The sequence below is a fragment of the Gracilinanus agilis genome, chromosome 2 (assembly GCF_016433145.1).
Source record: "Gracilinanus agilis isolate LMUSP501 chromosome 2, AgileGrace, whole genome shotgun sequence".
Taxonomy (NCBI): Eukaryota; Metazoa; Chordata; class Mammalia; order Didelphimorphia; family Didelphidae; genus Gracilinanus; species Gracilinanus agilis.
This window is the reverse complement of record NC_058131.1, coordinates 169,934,052-169,949,964: the sequence shown is the minus strand read 5'-3', so window position 1 is coordinate 169,949,964 and position 15,913 is coordinate 169,934,052. Positions and strand designations below refer to the sequence as shown.

The window sequence follows — 15,913 nt, the reverse complement described above, 5'->3', positions numbered from 1 at the left end:
TTCATATAGAAGAGATTAATGGGACTTTTCCAAATAGTTGCTCCAGACCCCATGGAGAATGATGATTTATTTTTCTCTTTAAAATATAGTAGCCCAGATCTCATTTTATTTGTGTGGAAAGCATTTTGTGATTGTATTCATACAATTCCTGCATTTTTCTTGCCCAGAGAATAACTACAAGAAGCAGTAAAATTCCCACATAACTTTAAAAAAAGAAGGGTATAGTTTGGGAAATGTATCCATTGAGTGAGCAAAGGTGTTGATGGCTTGTTTTGGACTAAAGAATTACATGAATTTCCTTGGAAAGAGATAAATACCATGAATTTTAAATTCTGGTTCCCCAAGAATCTTGAACATCTTTAAAATCTCACTTTTATTTATGGTTCTTTAAGAGGAATATCTTAGACAGTAGGCACCTCAGTCAGTGGTAAGATGACGTTATCTGGATAAAGCATGTCCTCATAGGACCAGAAATCATGACCTCTGCTACCTGCCAGCCAGGCAACCTTGGGTAAATCTGTTATGCTCCCTGAACTTCAGTTTGCTAAAATGTCAAAAGGGGAAAGGAGAACTTTCCCTACCCACTTCACTGGATTGTGGCAAAGACTTGAGTCATCTAGTGTGGAAAGCTTTGAAAACAAGTGTGATGTGGAATTAGATAGTCTGGTTACTCATGTTGTGATCCTAAGGGGGAAAAGAAATATAAAGAAAAGGGCAAGAAAACGTATAATAAAACGAATGCTTCTTGCGGGCAGGGACTTTTGTTGTTGTCTCTAGTGCTTGGCTCATTGTAGGCGCTTAAAATTTTTTTATTTTCATAAATTCATACCTTATATCTTGGAATTGATACCAAATGTTGGTTCCAAGGCAGAAGAGCTGTAAGGGCTAGGCAATTGGGATTAAGTGATTTGCCCAGGGTCACATAGCTAAAAAGTGTCTGAGATCAAATTTGAACCCAGGGCCTCTTTATCCAGGCCTGACTTTCTATTCATTGAGCCCCCTAGCTGCCCCCATCATCAGATAATTTAAGCTAGTGAGTGAGAACAGACCATTTTGGGGGAGATTAATTTCATGAGGGAAACATTTCCATGTCCCTGGAATGTGGGAAAGAACAAAGCTTAGGCTTGAGCCTAGCAAACAAAGCTCTTCCCAGAGAAAATGACCTCCCTTTCTTAAAGCCCAGCCTTCTGCCGGGGAGTTTTTAATATAATTCAGCACCAGCAAACACTTCAGATATAGATAGGAAATTAAGAGAACAAAATGAACAGGCAGGCCCGATCTGGATACAGCGGATTTCAGTTTTCCTCTTGACTGCTACAGTGTCCCCTCTTAGCATTTAACCCTGTGGAAGGAGAGAGTATTCAGTCACTTCTTTGCCCTCTTGAGATCAGAGCTGTTCAGAGGATCTCTGTGTTAGCAATACAGAAAGAGCTAGAGCTGAGGTCATCTCTGCTGTCCTTGTGGGCAAGGCTGAACATTGGTTGTCAGCAGAATGCTCCTGGACTGACCGAGTGACCCTCCCCCCAGGGACAGTGGCAGAGCACACCACCAGCATTCTCACTCCGCCCTTGCACGCAGGCTGGGCTGGCTTCTGCTGGCTTTAAAAGTGATTTATTTTGCCATGAGGCTTCTCTTGGTTGCAGTATTTTGACTTGGCTATGCAGTACTCCCGTGTTCTTCAGACCATGCTGCAGTATTGAGGAAAGACACTGATAAGAGGAAGGGTCCATAGGCAGCCAGTCAACCAGAGTAGTGAAGTTCATGTCCTGTGAGGGTTGGTTAAAGTGACTTCTCTAAGGCATATCAAAGCATATCACCCCCTGCCCCATGCCTCCCCTTAGTGAGCTCCAAAGGCTCTTTTGTTACCTTCAGGATAATCCTAAATGACTTGATCTAACCCTTAAAGCCTTTCCCCACCTGTCTCCTCCCTACCTTACTAACTAGCCTTATAAGGCACACCTGATTGGCTCTTGGCATCTATAATCCAGTGATGCTGCTTGGCTTCCAGTTCTTCACACTTTCATTTTTATTTCAGTATCTTTGCATTGTGGCACAGAGTTTACTTAGCACATCATAAGTGCTTAATACATGTTTGTTGCCTAGAATACTTTCCTCTGTCTTTTAGTTTCCCCAACTTCCTTCAGGAGTTGGTTGAAATCCCCCCCCCCACACACACACACACACACACACACTTTCTGGAGGAGGCTTTCCCTCATAATCCATTTTATTACTTTCATTTACTTTTTATTGTCTGTTTACCTGCGATTATTTGCATGTTGTCTGCCTCATTCAGATGTGTACTTATTAAGGGGCAGGTACCAGATTTTTTGCTCTTTTTTTATCTCTCCCCAATATTTAGCCTAGCCCTTGGCATAGAATAATAATTAAGTGCTTATGGACTAACACTCCCATTTTCTTCATCTGTAAAATGGGAATGGGAAGTGAACAATATGGCTTTCATAGTCCATGCCAATCACAAAATCTTTGGTCCTAAATACAAGCAAAATGATGAGGAGAATCAAGGAGAAAGAGATCACATCAGCTAGGGAAAATGGAGCTAGCCCTTGAGTATGGGAAAGATTTTGAGTGGCAGAGATAGGATGGATAGTTGGATTTCACTGTATTTAGGTTTCTATCCAAAATGTTTGTGTTTTGCTATGTAGTCCTCTAGTTGTTCAACAATACCTGATAAATGATAGGTTCTACACTAGGGCAGTAACACATGACTATAACCTTAGAGGTTGGTGGACTGACTGCTCGAGTCTGGCAGCTCTGAGCTACAAAAGGGCCAGAGAGCTTTGAGGGGACCATACACTAAGCCTGTGGGAGCAGGCTGCCTAAGAGGGGGGAATAGGGAGCCCAGATTGGAACCAGGAGGGGCTCCGAGCTTCGGTGATGATTATGATGAGCCCATGGGTGGGTGGGTTAGAGAGACCCAATCTTCTTTTTTTAGAGTGTACAATTATAGCTTGTTATAACAGTTGGAATATTGGATTTAGAATTAGGCAAAATACAGTTTCAGAAACTGCCTCTTCCATACTAGCTGTATAATCTTGGACAAGTCACATGTGCCTCTTTAAGCCTCAGTTTCCTCATTAGTAAAATGCAAAGAATGTCTCAGGATATTGTGAGACTTAGTAGCATGCATGTAGAAGTACGTCGCATATTAATTATAAAGCTCTGTGTGTAAGGAGTGTGTGTGTGTAAATGTTAGTTGCTTGCCAGATGGCCTTGCTTGGCTCAGTTTGTGTCTGTTTCCTCTGTGAAATGGGGATAATAGTACATTCTTCCAGAATTGTATGAGGCTCCATTGAGATGGATGGGTATAAAAACTTTGGTAAATGTATTTCATTGATATTATGGCTGTGATTGGGAGCTGGTCCCTCATTGACTTTGAGAATGACTTCACAAGGAGAAAACACCTTATGAAGCCCTCTGGGCCCACACAGGCTGAGAACATGTGAACTGATGCTCTTGGTGTCTGATAGGACAATTTCTAAGGAGACATTCTTCTCAGTCTGGCTGTGCCGTGGGTTCTCATTGGCTAGCTCATCCTTTCCTAAAGGGAGGCACAATCAGGTGGAAAACCTCACTAGGGAGCAGCTTTTCGAGACAAATTTAAGTCTGGAAGCCAGAGGCTGTAGGGTTTTTAATGATGATGTTTTTGATTCCACAGGGTGTGTTTGACCTTTGCTCCACAGAGAAAGTCCCTGTGACCGTGGCGTGTGGAGATGAAAGCCCCCTGGATAGCATCTGCCTCAGCGAATCCGATAAGACTGCGGTCCTGACTCTAATACGAGAAGAGGTAATGGGTTGGGGTTTGGCCATGGTCTTCACAAGAACAGTAGCAGATCATCCGCACACTGAAGTTCTGGGACTTGTGTGATCATGGAAAGAGTGCTAGATTCCTCTCAGTGGGCCTGGGTTTGAGTCCCTCGCTTTGCTATTTCTTTATGTCCTTTACCTTGGCCCTCCTCTTCTGTAGTACTACAGCATTCTACCTTGGTTATCTGTGGCCATCAATTAAGGAGAAATAGTGATCCACTGAGTTCAAAGTCTACTTATGTGACCCTCTCATTTATAAAATAAAAAGATTATATAAGATAGTGTCCTAGGTCTTTCCAGATATTTGATCCAGGGATCTAAATCAAAGGTAAAAATCAAAGGTAAAACATGGGGGCAGCTGGGTGGCTTATTGAATTGAGAGTCAGACCCAGAGACAGGAGGTCCTGGGTTCAAATCTGGCCTCAGACACTTCCTAGCTATGTGACGCTGGGCAAGTCACTTAACCCCTATTGCCTAGCCCTTACCACTCTTCTGCCTTGGAACCATTCATTACATAGTATTGATTCTGAGATGGAAGGTAAGAGTTTAAAAAAAAGTAGGTAAAACATGTTACTTAAATGATTAACCTCATAAGAAGTGACACATAGGTGGAATCAAATGAATGAATTTTCTAATTGTTCTTCATCACTTTGGACATTAACCAGTGCTTACTCTTTTTGCACACACTTAACCTACATAGATCCACGTATACTTGTACACATAGAGAAACTCCAGACTCCTTTAATTCTAGATTTCAGATGATCGAGAATTAGGTCCCTACTTTGTCAGGTCTACAGTAACCAAAATTGTTCATGTAATCATACAGGTAGCTATACTTTACATTTTCTGCTTTGTAAAGTTTCTGCATGGTTCTTAAATTCCCTTTTTTGGGAGGAGGATGAAGTGGAAAAGGTTCCATAGAACCCCTTCTGGTGTGCCTGTGCCCTGGGGATTTTTTGTTTATTTTCCTGACATCACCTATCCATCTAGCAGAGGTGAGAGTAACTCCAGCGGGGCACATCTCCTTGGGCCTCTTAACTCCACAAATGGTTGGAACTATCAGGTCCATGAAATGCAAAGTTTGCAATGTGTATTGCACTTCCAACAGACCAGAATCTTTACTTCAATTTGGGATATTCCACCCAGGCTTTTTCTACTTCTATGATTAGACCTCCCTAGCTTGAGAACATTATTGCTATTCATACCTATTCTAGATCATGTCACAGCCTGGAAATTATTTCCACCTGCTGCCACCATGTACTCCCTTCCTGACCACCTCAATTCAGTTCAGTTCAACAACTTTTTATGAGTACAGGAGAACAAAAAAGAAAACCAGTTCCTTCCCTCAAGGAATTTGCATTCTACTGGTAGGTGAGCTATATCACTGCTCCTCCTTAAATAATGAAGGATTTTGACAGCCACTGATATGGCCTTATTGACCTAAGTTGGTCAGTTCCATTTTCAGAACGGTGGATTGAGATAGGAGGTCCTGGGTTCAAATCTGTTTCCAGATACTTTTTAGCTGTGTGACCCGGGGAAAGTCACTTAACTCCCACTGCTTAGCCCTTACTGCTCTTCTGCCTTACTCATGGAAGGTAAGGGTTTTTTTTTTTGCTTTTTTAATTTTAATTTTATTTATTTAAGTGATTAATTTAGAATATTTTCCCATGGTTACATGATTCATGTTCTTTCCCTCCCCTCCCCTCAACCCTCTCCCATAGCCATCGAGCAATTCCACTGGGTTTTACATGTATCATTGATAAAGACCTATTTCCATATTATTAATATTTGCAAAAGAGTGACTGTTTAGTGTCTACATCCCCAATTATATCCCCATCAAACCATGTGATTGGTCATATGTTTTTCTACTCCCATAGTTCTTTCTCGGGATGTGGATAGTGCTCTTTCTCATAAGTTCTTCAGAATTGTCCTGGATCATTGCATTGCTGCAAGTACAGAAGTCCATTACATTCGATTTCACCACAGTGTATCAGTCTCTGTGTATAATGTTCTCCTGGATCTGCTCCTTTCACTCTGCATCAGTTCCTGAGCTTGTTCCAGTTCACATGGAATTCCTCCAGTTCATTATTCCTTTTAGTACAATAGTATTCCATCACTAGCAGATACCACAATTTGTTTAGCCATTCCCCAATCAAAGGGCATCCCCTCATTTTCCATTTTTTTGCCACCATGAAGGTAAGAGTTTTAAAAAACAAAATTAAAAAAAAAAACACAAAACACAATATAATGAAGCCAAATAATAACCTTTTAGAAGAGCAACATCATAACCAAAGATCACTATCTGTGTCATTGTCCACCCCATTGCCTGGGTGGAGTGGCCAGGACTGGCTCTCCAAGGAATGTACTAATTTTAATCCACTAGATAGATGAATGAAAGTATCTTCTCACAATTTTTGCAGAAATGGGACCTGTTGCTATATATAATACTGTATGTAATGTCAGGTTTTTGCAGTGGATTGGCTGGTTTTGCTGACCTCTTTTTCTTTTTAATGTTATAAGGGATAATTCTCTGAGAGAAGACATGGAGAAATCATGTTAGGAAATGGAAATGATGAAAAGCAAAAGATTTTTTTTTAAAGAAATAAAGAAGACCTTTCAGACTAAATTTGGTCAGTCTGAATATATGGACATGCCTTTGGGACTCATTCCAGAACTTTGTCCTCTAGGGCTTTTGGGGTTCATGTAATGAGGATTGACAGGCTAATCTGTTTGCCAGGTCCCAAGCACTGTACCCAGACGGTACTGATTCTAAGATGTCAACATAATGATCCATTTGACAGAGTGAAAATAGCACCTCATAGGTTGACAGGCATTCATAATGCAACTAGGAAAATAGATACAGTGATGGCCCCAGCTCCCCTTGGTCTCATTGAGATTATCCATTAAAATAGAGCAAGACATGTATAGGCAGGTTCATTTTTCTTCCTCCAGGCCAACTCATCTTTTCCTTACAGAGAAGATGCCGTTTCAGATGAACTTCTGTTCGCTCATGTGTGTCACCCTCACCTGCTCCTCCAGGTGGCTAGCCAGACATATTGGGGCGTTCAGGACTTTATACAGCTGGACACCCACTTCTTTTGGTAGCTACGAGTCTGCCACAACATTTGGTTGTGTGTACCTGCAATATAGGCCAAAGATGAACTAGTGAGGAACCTCATAGCACCCCTCTGGTGCATTTTTACCTTTAACATGAGCCCCTGATCATCCCTCTCAATGTATTTTATCACCCTCTTCCCACCCTTATAGGGCCAGGATGCCATCCTGGTGTCATAGTGTCAATAATTTTGTCTTCCATTTATGTCCTGAATGACTTGATTATTCCTGCAAGAGATATTTAGACTTCATGGACATCAGTACAGTCTTGAGAGCTCTCACTGTGATTAGGCCATTCTCTTCCTTCTACTGTCAAATTAAATTTCACTTGTCTAATACCTGCCCATCCCCATTCTGATGGGTAAGTGGAATGTAGGTATTATAACCTAGGATTTCAGTTCTACTGCTGTATTTCAAACTATTAACATGATTAAACCATACTATGCCCTAGTCCTTTGTTCTGTTATACAAATTCCATTAATTTCACCCATTGAGAACATTCCTTTCTTTGTTAACTCCAGAATCTGTCTTCAGTTCTTCTCAGCCTCCATCCCTCAAACCGTGGTAATAGGTGATTATTTGAGGAAACTTGAAACTACTGAAACTTAGCTACAAGCCATGCTGAAGACTATCAAGCCAGTATATAAATAGATGACCAGTTACCACCAAACCTAAGGAAAGTTACTTTAGAGTGCATATTATAGATCTGGCTATCTTTCAAGAATCTTTACCTTCCAGGATATTATCCAATTGTTTGGCTTTCCTTTTCTTCATTCCCCTAAAAAACCACCATATTCTTTTTGGTTTGCTTCCTCAGATCTATCTTGCTCCCAGGTTTCATTTCTTCTCCTATCTCTTGTCTCCATCTTCTCAGTACCAATGAAAAGGCAGAAAGGACTCACAGTCCTTCATGCTGTCCTGCATTCTTGGCAATGGCAGACACTCCTGATCTGTAGTCACAAGCCAGAGGTTAGGACCGTTCCACACCCTGTTGTTGATTAAGACATCCTATCACCTAAATCCTTCAAAGCCTTTGGCATCTAGGAGGATAGATGGTACAGTCATACTCAATGCTGCATAAACACCTTCCTACAGAAAGGACAGGAATGTGACTGACTCATAAAACAGCTTCTATCTGGTCATGTATGTAATTCAGCATCCATTTCAGACACACTTAGGTTTTTATTCAGTTGTGATTTGCTTGATGCTTGCTCTGGACCTCCATTCCCTCAGTGGTAGAGTATTCCTTGATGCCTTGACTTCATTTGGTGTTGTTGTTGTTGGTCTAGTCCCCAACTTGAAGACCAAAGCTATTTCCTATTACCATTGTAGGCTCTGTTCTGGGACATCTTCCTGGGACTTCCTCATGAGGGAGCTTCTAGTTAGTGGCCCTGTTGTCCTGGCTGACAGAAAAGTAATTAACTTGGTTTGAAGTAGGTGCTTCTATAGACAGACACATGTTCTATTAATAACTGTAAAACTAGTTTTCAGGCGGAACTATCAATATGAGATTTCTTATCTTAATACATTGATTCAGCATAGGTTTGATTTATCTATACTTATTTATATTTTCTCTTTTTAATCTGAAAAACCCAAATTCATTTCAGTAAAATGTTTCAGAAGAGTTAAACCCAATCTTTGTTTCCATTTTTATGATCTAGATAATCACTAAAGAAATTGAAGCAAATGAATGGAAGAAAAAATATGAAGAAACCCGACAAGAAGTCTTGGAAATGAGGTTAGCATTTCAGCAAAATTCTTAGGGAAGACCTCTATGTAATATCACTTTTGGACATATTTATGGATTTGTAATTTCCAAGTTAACATATTACATAAGATTTATCTCAGAAGGCAGAGATGAGGGGAGAGCATTCCAGGGAAAGAGGACAGCCAGTAGAAATGACAAGTTGGAGTATTGTATGCAAGAAACTATATTTGTAGTGTGTATTTAGAAACACAAAATTCACTTGATAAACTTGTTTTCTTTTTGTTTAGGAAAATTGTGGCTGAATATGAAAAGACCATTGCCCAAATGATCGGTAAGGGGGAAGTTGCTCCCAAGTATGATCTGTTAGCCTATTGGGGGTGGATTTCAGATCAGAACACTGAGTAAGGGTAGAAACTACCCAATTCCACAGCAACCTTTCCATAACTTCTACCTCTCATATATTTTCAGAAGCTTATTTCCTTTCCTTACTCATTGATGTCCTCCAAAATGACAATAGCACTGTATTTTTGTAACTCTTTTCAGCTCTTGTTTTTATAAGAGGTCATAATTCTCAGATAAAGCAAATCGGCGACTTTTGAAAAGAAAACTTAGTGGTTTACATCCTGATCGTTTTGGGGGTATTTGCCAGTCTTATCATGTGAAATAGAGATTAGTCTTGTTTTAAGGCAACAATCCTCAAAAAACTTTTAATATAATAAATATTCATAGTATAACTCTCAGAAATAACAACAGTGACAATCCTGAGTAGTTTTTAAGAGTGTAAAGAGGTCCTGAGGACCAAAAGGTTTGAGAACTTCTGGTGTAAGACACTTGTCCTCAGAGAACTAATATAAGAACATTTGAAAGGGGTGAAATTAAGTCACAGTGGTGACAGTAACAGACTACACATGTTTGTAGTCGTAGCAGGGATTCCTACTTTTAACTTCAGGGTCAATGTTCCTTCAGGATTCTAAAATTCTATGAAGTTGTATGACAAGATCCTCTTATATTCATCAGATTTATAGGCTAATTTGAAGCAAGAGATCACACCAGCATCCTTACTTTGTTGCCTTATGTTTACAGAGGATGAGCAGAGGACAAATATGACCTCTCAGAAGAGTCTCCAGCAGCTGACCATGGAGAAGGAGCAGGCCTTGGCAGACTTGAACTCTGTGGAGAGATCCCTGTCTGATCTATTCCGGAGATACGAGAACCTCAAGGGAGTCCTTGAAGGGTTTAAGAAGGTACTGATCCTTTTTCTCTCTGCTTACCTGCCGACCTGGAAGATTATCTGCTTATTCCTTGGTTTTCACTTCTCTCTCTTGAGCTGTCCAACCTCTTAAAAGGGGTACCACTTGGGGCTTTGCATTGCCTTTTGTCATCTTTTTATTTTTCCTTTTGTTGATTCTTTCTATCATTGTTAGCAGGCCACACTATTGTGGCCACATTCACAGCTTTGAATACAGGCTAGAAAGTTAAAAAGATTCTTGGTGCTCTTTGGTATATGTCCTACCAACATCAGTAGTGATAGCAAGAGTTTAATCTAGCCTGGAGACTGATAGATGATGCAGCAGCTCTCCTTTCCTGAGCATTGAGAATCCTGATAAAAGTGCAATGATCAACCACAGTTTCAGAGGGCACATAATGCCATTTACTGCCCACCTCCTGCCTGAGAAGTGTTGCACTCAGTGCCATTTGAGATGTTTGGGTTTTTTGGACACGACCAATGAGGGAATTTGTTTCACGTCACTGACTGTACATGCTTTGTGAAAACATGACTGTGAAAACACAGACTCTACATGTTTGTAAGTGGAGTTTTTGCCAGTTTGCCCCAAATGGTATTCTGCTGGCATAGCCTTGGCCTTCAGGGTCCCAGGGATATTGCCACACCTCACATAGATGTTGAAAGAGTAGTTGAGTAGAGGATATTTGTATAATAAGTTATCTTGAAGATAAAGGCCTATCAAATGTTTTTTTTTGTTGTTTTCAATTTATTTAATTCAGAAGTTTAATCTACTGAATAAAAAAAAGCATTTATTAAATGTTTATTTTGTACCAGGCATCTGAATCTCTTTTATGTGTAATTTTAGCATTGCCCTAATACATATGGTGTATGTTGCCTAGGAGAAGCAGTAACATATTCTTTTGATTTCAAATTGCTGCCTTGGAACAGAATGAAGAGGCTTTAAAAAAATGTGCTCAAGACTACTTAACACGAGTCAAACAAGAAGAGCAGCGATACCAGGCCCTGAAACTCCATGCAGAAGAAAAACTAGATAAGTAAGAATTTCTAAACATGACTTTAATTGTCTAGAATGTTATGGGAAAGGTGGACAGCAACAAGAATGTTTTGCAACTGAGATGTTTTAAGTTGAGAAATTCTTTTCCCTGATTAGCATAGCTCCAGGCCTGGGAATAATTTTCCTCACTGTTAAAACTCCTTTTTGTAAAATACCTCTAATTCTGGCCACAGAGGTAAGATGCAAATTCTGAAGAGCATGACATTGAGTATGACTAAGCCATTTTCCTCCCTTGTTCCCCATCCCTATCACTTTATGCAGAAGAAGCAGTACTTGGCAGAAGCTGTATATTGATTTTTTTTATAAGTCATTTTCTCCTTTGTTTATATTATAATTTCAGGGACATTTTCTTCCTGTCTGATTGATTTTGGATTCACTGTGGCTTTTAATCCTGAGCTTTAAGTGGAAGACTTCCCTAAGTCCTCCTCTCCTTCCAGCTTATGTTGTAAGAAATCAGACTCCCCAGGTCAAAGCTGAATCCCTTGCATAGTTATATCAAGAGTGCCTAGCCAGGGACAGAAGTTGCTCAAAGGACTGAGAGCAAGACCCAGAGTCCTGGGTTCAAATACAATTTCAGACATTTCCTAGCTATCTGACCCTGGACAAGTCACTTAATCCCCATTGCCTAGCCCATACCATTCTTCTGTTTTGGATCCAATACACAGTACTGATTCTAAAATGGAAGGTAAAGGTTTAAAAGGTTCCTAGCCTTCTCACAGTTTTTACTGCATGTACTCACTTATTCAGAATTTTCCTGGAACATTTTTCTTCATTTCCCTGCCTATGGAATTCACTCTGGGGCTTCATTATAAGAAAGTGAGGTTCCTGCCACTGGAGGTATTTGAGCAGACCCTGGATAGCCACTTGGTAGAACTCTATACAACATTAGCACATATTATACACACTGATCAGGAAGACCCAAATCCTACCTCTTAACACCAGCTTTGTGACTGAGGCGAGTCACTTAAACTCTAAGCCTCAGTTTCCATACTCATGAAACTGAATTTGTATTATTTCACCGTGTTATTGTAAGGCTCAAATGAAGTAATATACATAAAGCTCTACAAACTTTAATCCATCAACAAGCATTTATGATTAAGCATCTATTATGTGCCAGGCATTGCATTATGTGTTGGTGATACAAATACAGAGGCACAAGCAAACCTACCTTGCAGGACCTCACATTCTAATGAAGAAGGCAATAAATCCATATATAAGAATATCAGAATGAAAATAAAGAGATTAAATACTACAGAGTTAAATACAAGATAGTTTTGGGAGGGATTCAGAAAGAACTGGTGCTTTAGCTGATTCTTCAAGGAAGAAAGGAACTCTGAGGCAGAGGCACAGGCACAGGAAGGAGCATATCCCAGAAAGGGACAGCCAATGCAGTGACCCAGTGTGAAGTGAGTGACCTGAGGAACACAGAAAGCCCTTCTAAGCCTACAGGAGTCCAGGAGGGGGTGGGCAATGTCCCCTGAGCTTGGGTCAGTGTGTTGGGGTAGGCTACAAAAATCTTTCAAAGCTAAACAGAGAAGATAAGGTAGGGGAGAGTGACATCAGCTATCATTGCTGTTAACCTGCTCTAGATAGTAAGCACAATAAAAATTAATATGTAATAAGTGAATGGCAAAAGTGCTATGAATCACTAGTTGAGGCCTTGAGGTAGAAAGATTTTTTAATCACTCTTTGAGTTTTATTTTCATACAGAAAACAATAACATTAGATGTAAGCAAATCTAAATGTCTTCCTGTTTCATATCAAGAAAACAGATTTTGCCCTGTTCAAGTTATTTGGTCCAGTTTTCTTATTTTCTTACTTATAAACAAAATCAAACATCTAAGACATTCTAGAGGAGCTGGCATTTGAGTTGCATTTCATGGGATGGGGAGGAATTCACCAAGCGAGAAGGTATATTTCCAACGCACTGTGGTGTTTCCTGTCTCGTCAGCAGGCTCATAGTAGGATGTCAGCTCTTCAGGAAGAGTCTGTGTCCTGTGAGTGCTGAATGCTGATTCGGTGGCACGTTTAACTGTCCCGGTGCCTAATTCCTTTTCATTCCACTTCCGTACCCATAGAGCCAACGAAGAGATTGCTCAGGTTCGGACAAAAGCCAAAGCTGAAAGTGCAGCTCTCCATGCTGGCCTCAGAAAAGAACAAATGAAAGTGGAGTCTCTAGAAAGAGCCCTTCAGCAGAAGGTAAAGGCTTTCATTTGGATTATTGGGGACATGCAGGAATTGTCTTCTGCAGTGGTTTATAGAGGTCTTCTAGTGATTTAGCATATTCCAGGTCTAGAGGGACTGGGAGTTCTTATCTTCGCAGTGGAGCCCAAGGATGCATTCTCAGAAGAATATTGCCTAGAAAACAGTATTATCAGGGAAATCAATCAATGTATTGAAATACAGTTAGTGTAAAAAATTTTTAATGAAGTTAAGAATGTCTGTGCTAGAAGGAAGTTAACATAATGTTAAGATACCCTTTGCCTTAGCCACCTTGTTACCATTGTGTCACTACTTCAGGAATCTGGGATTTCTTCTGGATAGGTGTTGCCTCGACTGATGTAGATCAGAGTCCCCTTCCAAACAATGGCAAACAAGTTTTCATGAGGTTCTATAGAAAGCCAAGAAAACAAAGACCCTGGGGACTAGTGCATTGTGTTCTCATGATAAGCCTAATCAGGCTGCTCCTTGGTTGTCAGATAATCCACCATTGCCCCATTCTTGGAACCTCTCTTTTTGCCTTATTGAAGCTTGGGCTTCCCTGATGTAGTCTTGGATGGGAACTGGGGGTCACCTCCATGCCAGAACAAATCATTCCAGGAGAACATCAATGGAAGAAGTGAAGATTAAGTTGTTTGGGTTTTTTGGGGGGGGGTGGGGGAACAGAGGCTGGGCCTATTTTTCTCTAAATGAAAGTATTGTGATCAGTAGGCCATCTGGGAGCCCTTCTCTCCCTGGAAGCCCCGGGGAGGTGGGCTGCTGCTGTCCATGCTGTCTAGCATCACCATACATCAGGGCAGCGACCGCATTAGCTCAGAGAAATGAGGGGACTCTGGGGGTGCAGTACCAGCAGGCTGACCTGGAGAGAATCCTTGATGGGCCTACTGTTAGGAGTACCTCATTTCCCATGGCAAGTGCATTAGAGAGATACAGAGTAAGGAGCTTTGTTAGTTGTGAATGGGAAGAGCATTCCCCGCAAGGAAGGATAACAACAGGCTTCACTGTGGCCTCTGAGAGATTGGGGGGGTAGGGGACTGAGACAGGCACTGAGGACCACAAGGGCTTTTGGGGTTTAGGGAACCATCTGAACCAAGGCACAGCAAGACACTGAGTAGGAGGCATTTTATCACATAGACTACCTAAGGGTTCCAAGGACTCATTGTCCTGCAACTACATCATTAGGACATTTCACTCATTCTCTAATGGGACATGTAGGTGGCAGAGTGGATAGAGAGCCAGACCTGGAGTCAGGAAGACCTGAGTTCAAATCTTGCCTCATTTTCTAATTGTGTGACCCTAGGCCAATGGTTCCCAAACTTTTTTGGCCTACCGCCCCCTTTCCAGAAAAAATTTTACTTAGCCCCCTGGAAATTAGTTTTTTAAAAAATTTTAATAGCAATTAATAGGATAGATAAATGCACCTGTGGCCATCACCACACCCCTGGGTCACTGCAGCATCCACCAGGGGTCGGTGGCGCCCACTTTGGGAATCACTGCCCTAGACAAATCACTTAACCTTCCTTGCCTTAGTTTCCTTCTCTGTAAAATGAGCTGGAAAGGGAAATGGCAAACTACTCTAGTATCTCTGCCAAGAAAACCCCAAATGGGATGACAGAGAGCTGGACTAAATAGCACCCCTTGTGACATCACCTCACCTTGCTATCCTGGCTTATAATTTCCTAAAATGGCCTCCTTCCCACCCTCTGTTCCCCCTCACCTCCTGTGGGGCCCTGTTGGGTGACACTCATTCATTCGGTGCCTAGTTGTGCTTAGCCCTTGGGGTGGGAGAGTAGGACTGCTCAGCTGGAGTGCCAGGATTTCTAAATGTAGTCAATACCTGCTGGGGATACAAAAAGAGGCAGAGCACCCTTGAGGGCACTCCCAGTTGAACACAGGAATTTCTCATACTCTGATTTCCATCTTTTTCCCCCTCCAGAACCAAGAAATTGAAGAACTGACAAAGATCTGTGATGAGCTGATTGCAAAGCTGGGAAAGTCTGGTTGTTAGTCCAGCATCTCCTCCCTTGGCTGCTTCTTTGTGACTCCCAAGTATTTTTGCCTTATCCTGGAATAATCTCCCCGTAGCAGAGAAGGGCACATGCTTACTGCTCCCTGTTCTGCTTTGCTGCAGACTCAACTGCCCCAACAAAAAAGAAAAAAAAAACAGGAAAACCCCTAGAGGTCTTGGGCCCTTATAGGGACTGGCATTTTATGGTTCTTGAGTCCTTTTTCATTCGTTGGTAGTCAAGTTCAGCAAACCAGGAGGCTGGCTGGTAGGTTTAGCTTCCCCCCCCCCCCCCCCAGTTTGTGGGTTATTGTGGTCTGTGTTGTACAGCCTCAAATCAGATCATAATTTCAGTTTGCCTTCTGATTAATCCTTTTCTCTTTTTAAGATGACATAACTTTGTTGTTTTGAAAGTAGTTTTTATTTGAAGGGAGCCTCTAACCTGTTGTTCAAGTCTGGAGTGGTTCAGTTTGGGCTGGGTGACTGCTGAGTACCCCTGATTGTTCTCAAGGACTTGGGGCTGCTGCTCCCTCTTCTGGGAAACCACAAAACCGGGTGGTGGGCCTAGGAGATGTCCTGGGAGGCTCCTGCAGTAGGGATGGGCTTCTGAACAGCTTTGGCTGCTTCTGTTTTCTTTTGAAGTAAGTTCCTTTCTTTGTCAAAGTTCACACTGAAGAATTCAGGAAGTCAGCAGGAACGAGATGTTCTTTTAAGGAAAGAAGCCCTTGCTTGGTGGTTTCT

The 15,913-nt window shown here is 41.4% G+C and overlaps 1 protein-coding gene across 1 annotated transcript in view; it reads left to right on the top strand.

The window, feature by feature from the left end:
- TACC1 (transforming acidic coiled-coil containing protein 1) overlaps positions 1-15,671 on the top strand; it is a 74,698-nt gene extending 59,027 nt beyond the window's left edge. The window contains exons 8-14 of the mRNA XM_044659541.1: positions 3,677-3,805; positions 8,601-8,677; positions 8,935-8,978; positions 9,731-9,891; positions 10,821-10,927; positions 13,026-13,146; positions 15,104-15,671. Of these exons, the coding sequence (XP_044515476.1) occupies positions 3,677-3,805; positions 8,601-8,677; positions 8,935-8,978; positions 9,731-9,891; positions 10,821-10,927; positions 13,026-13,146; positions 15,104-15,175 (711 nt within the window). The 3' untranslated portion in view covers positions 15,176-15,671. The remainder of the gene's footprint in view (positions 1-3,676; positions 3,806-8,600; positions 8,678-8,934; positions 8,979-9,730; positions 9,892-10,820; positions 10,928-13,025; positions 13,147-15,103) is intronic.
- The last annotated feature ends 242 nt before the right edge of the window (positions 15,672-15,913 follow it).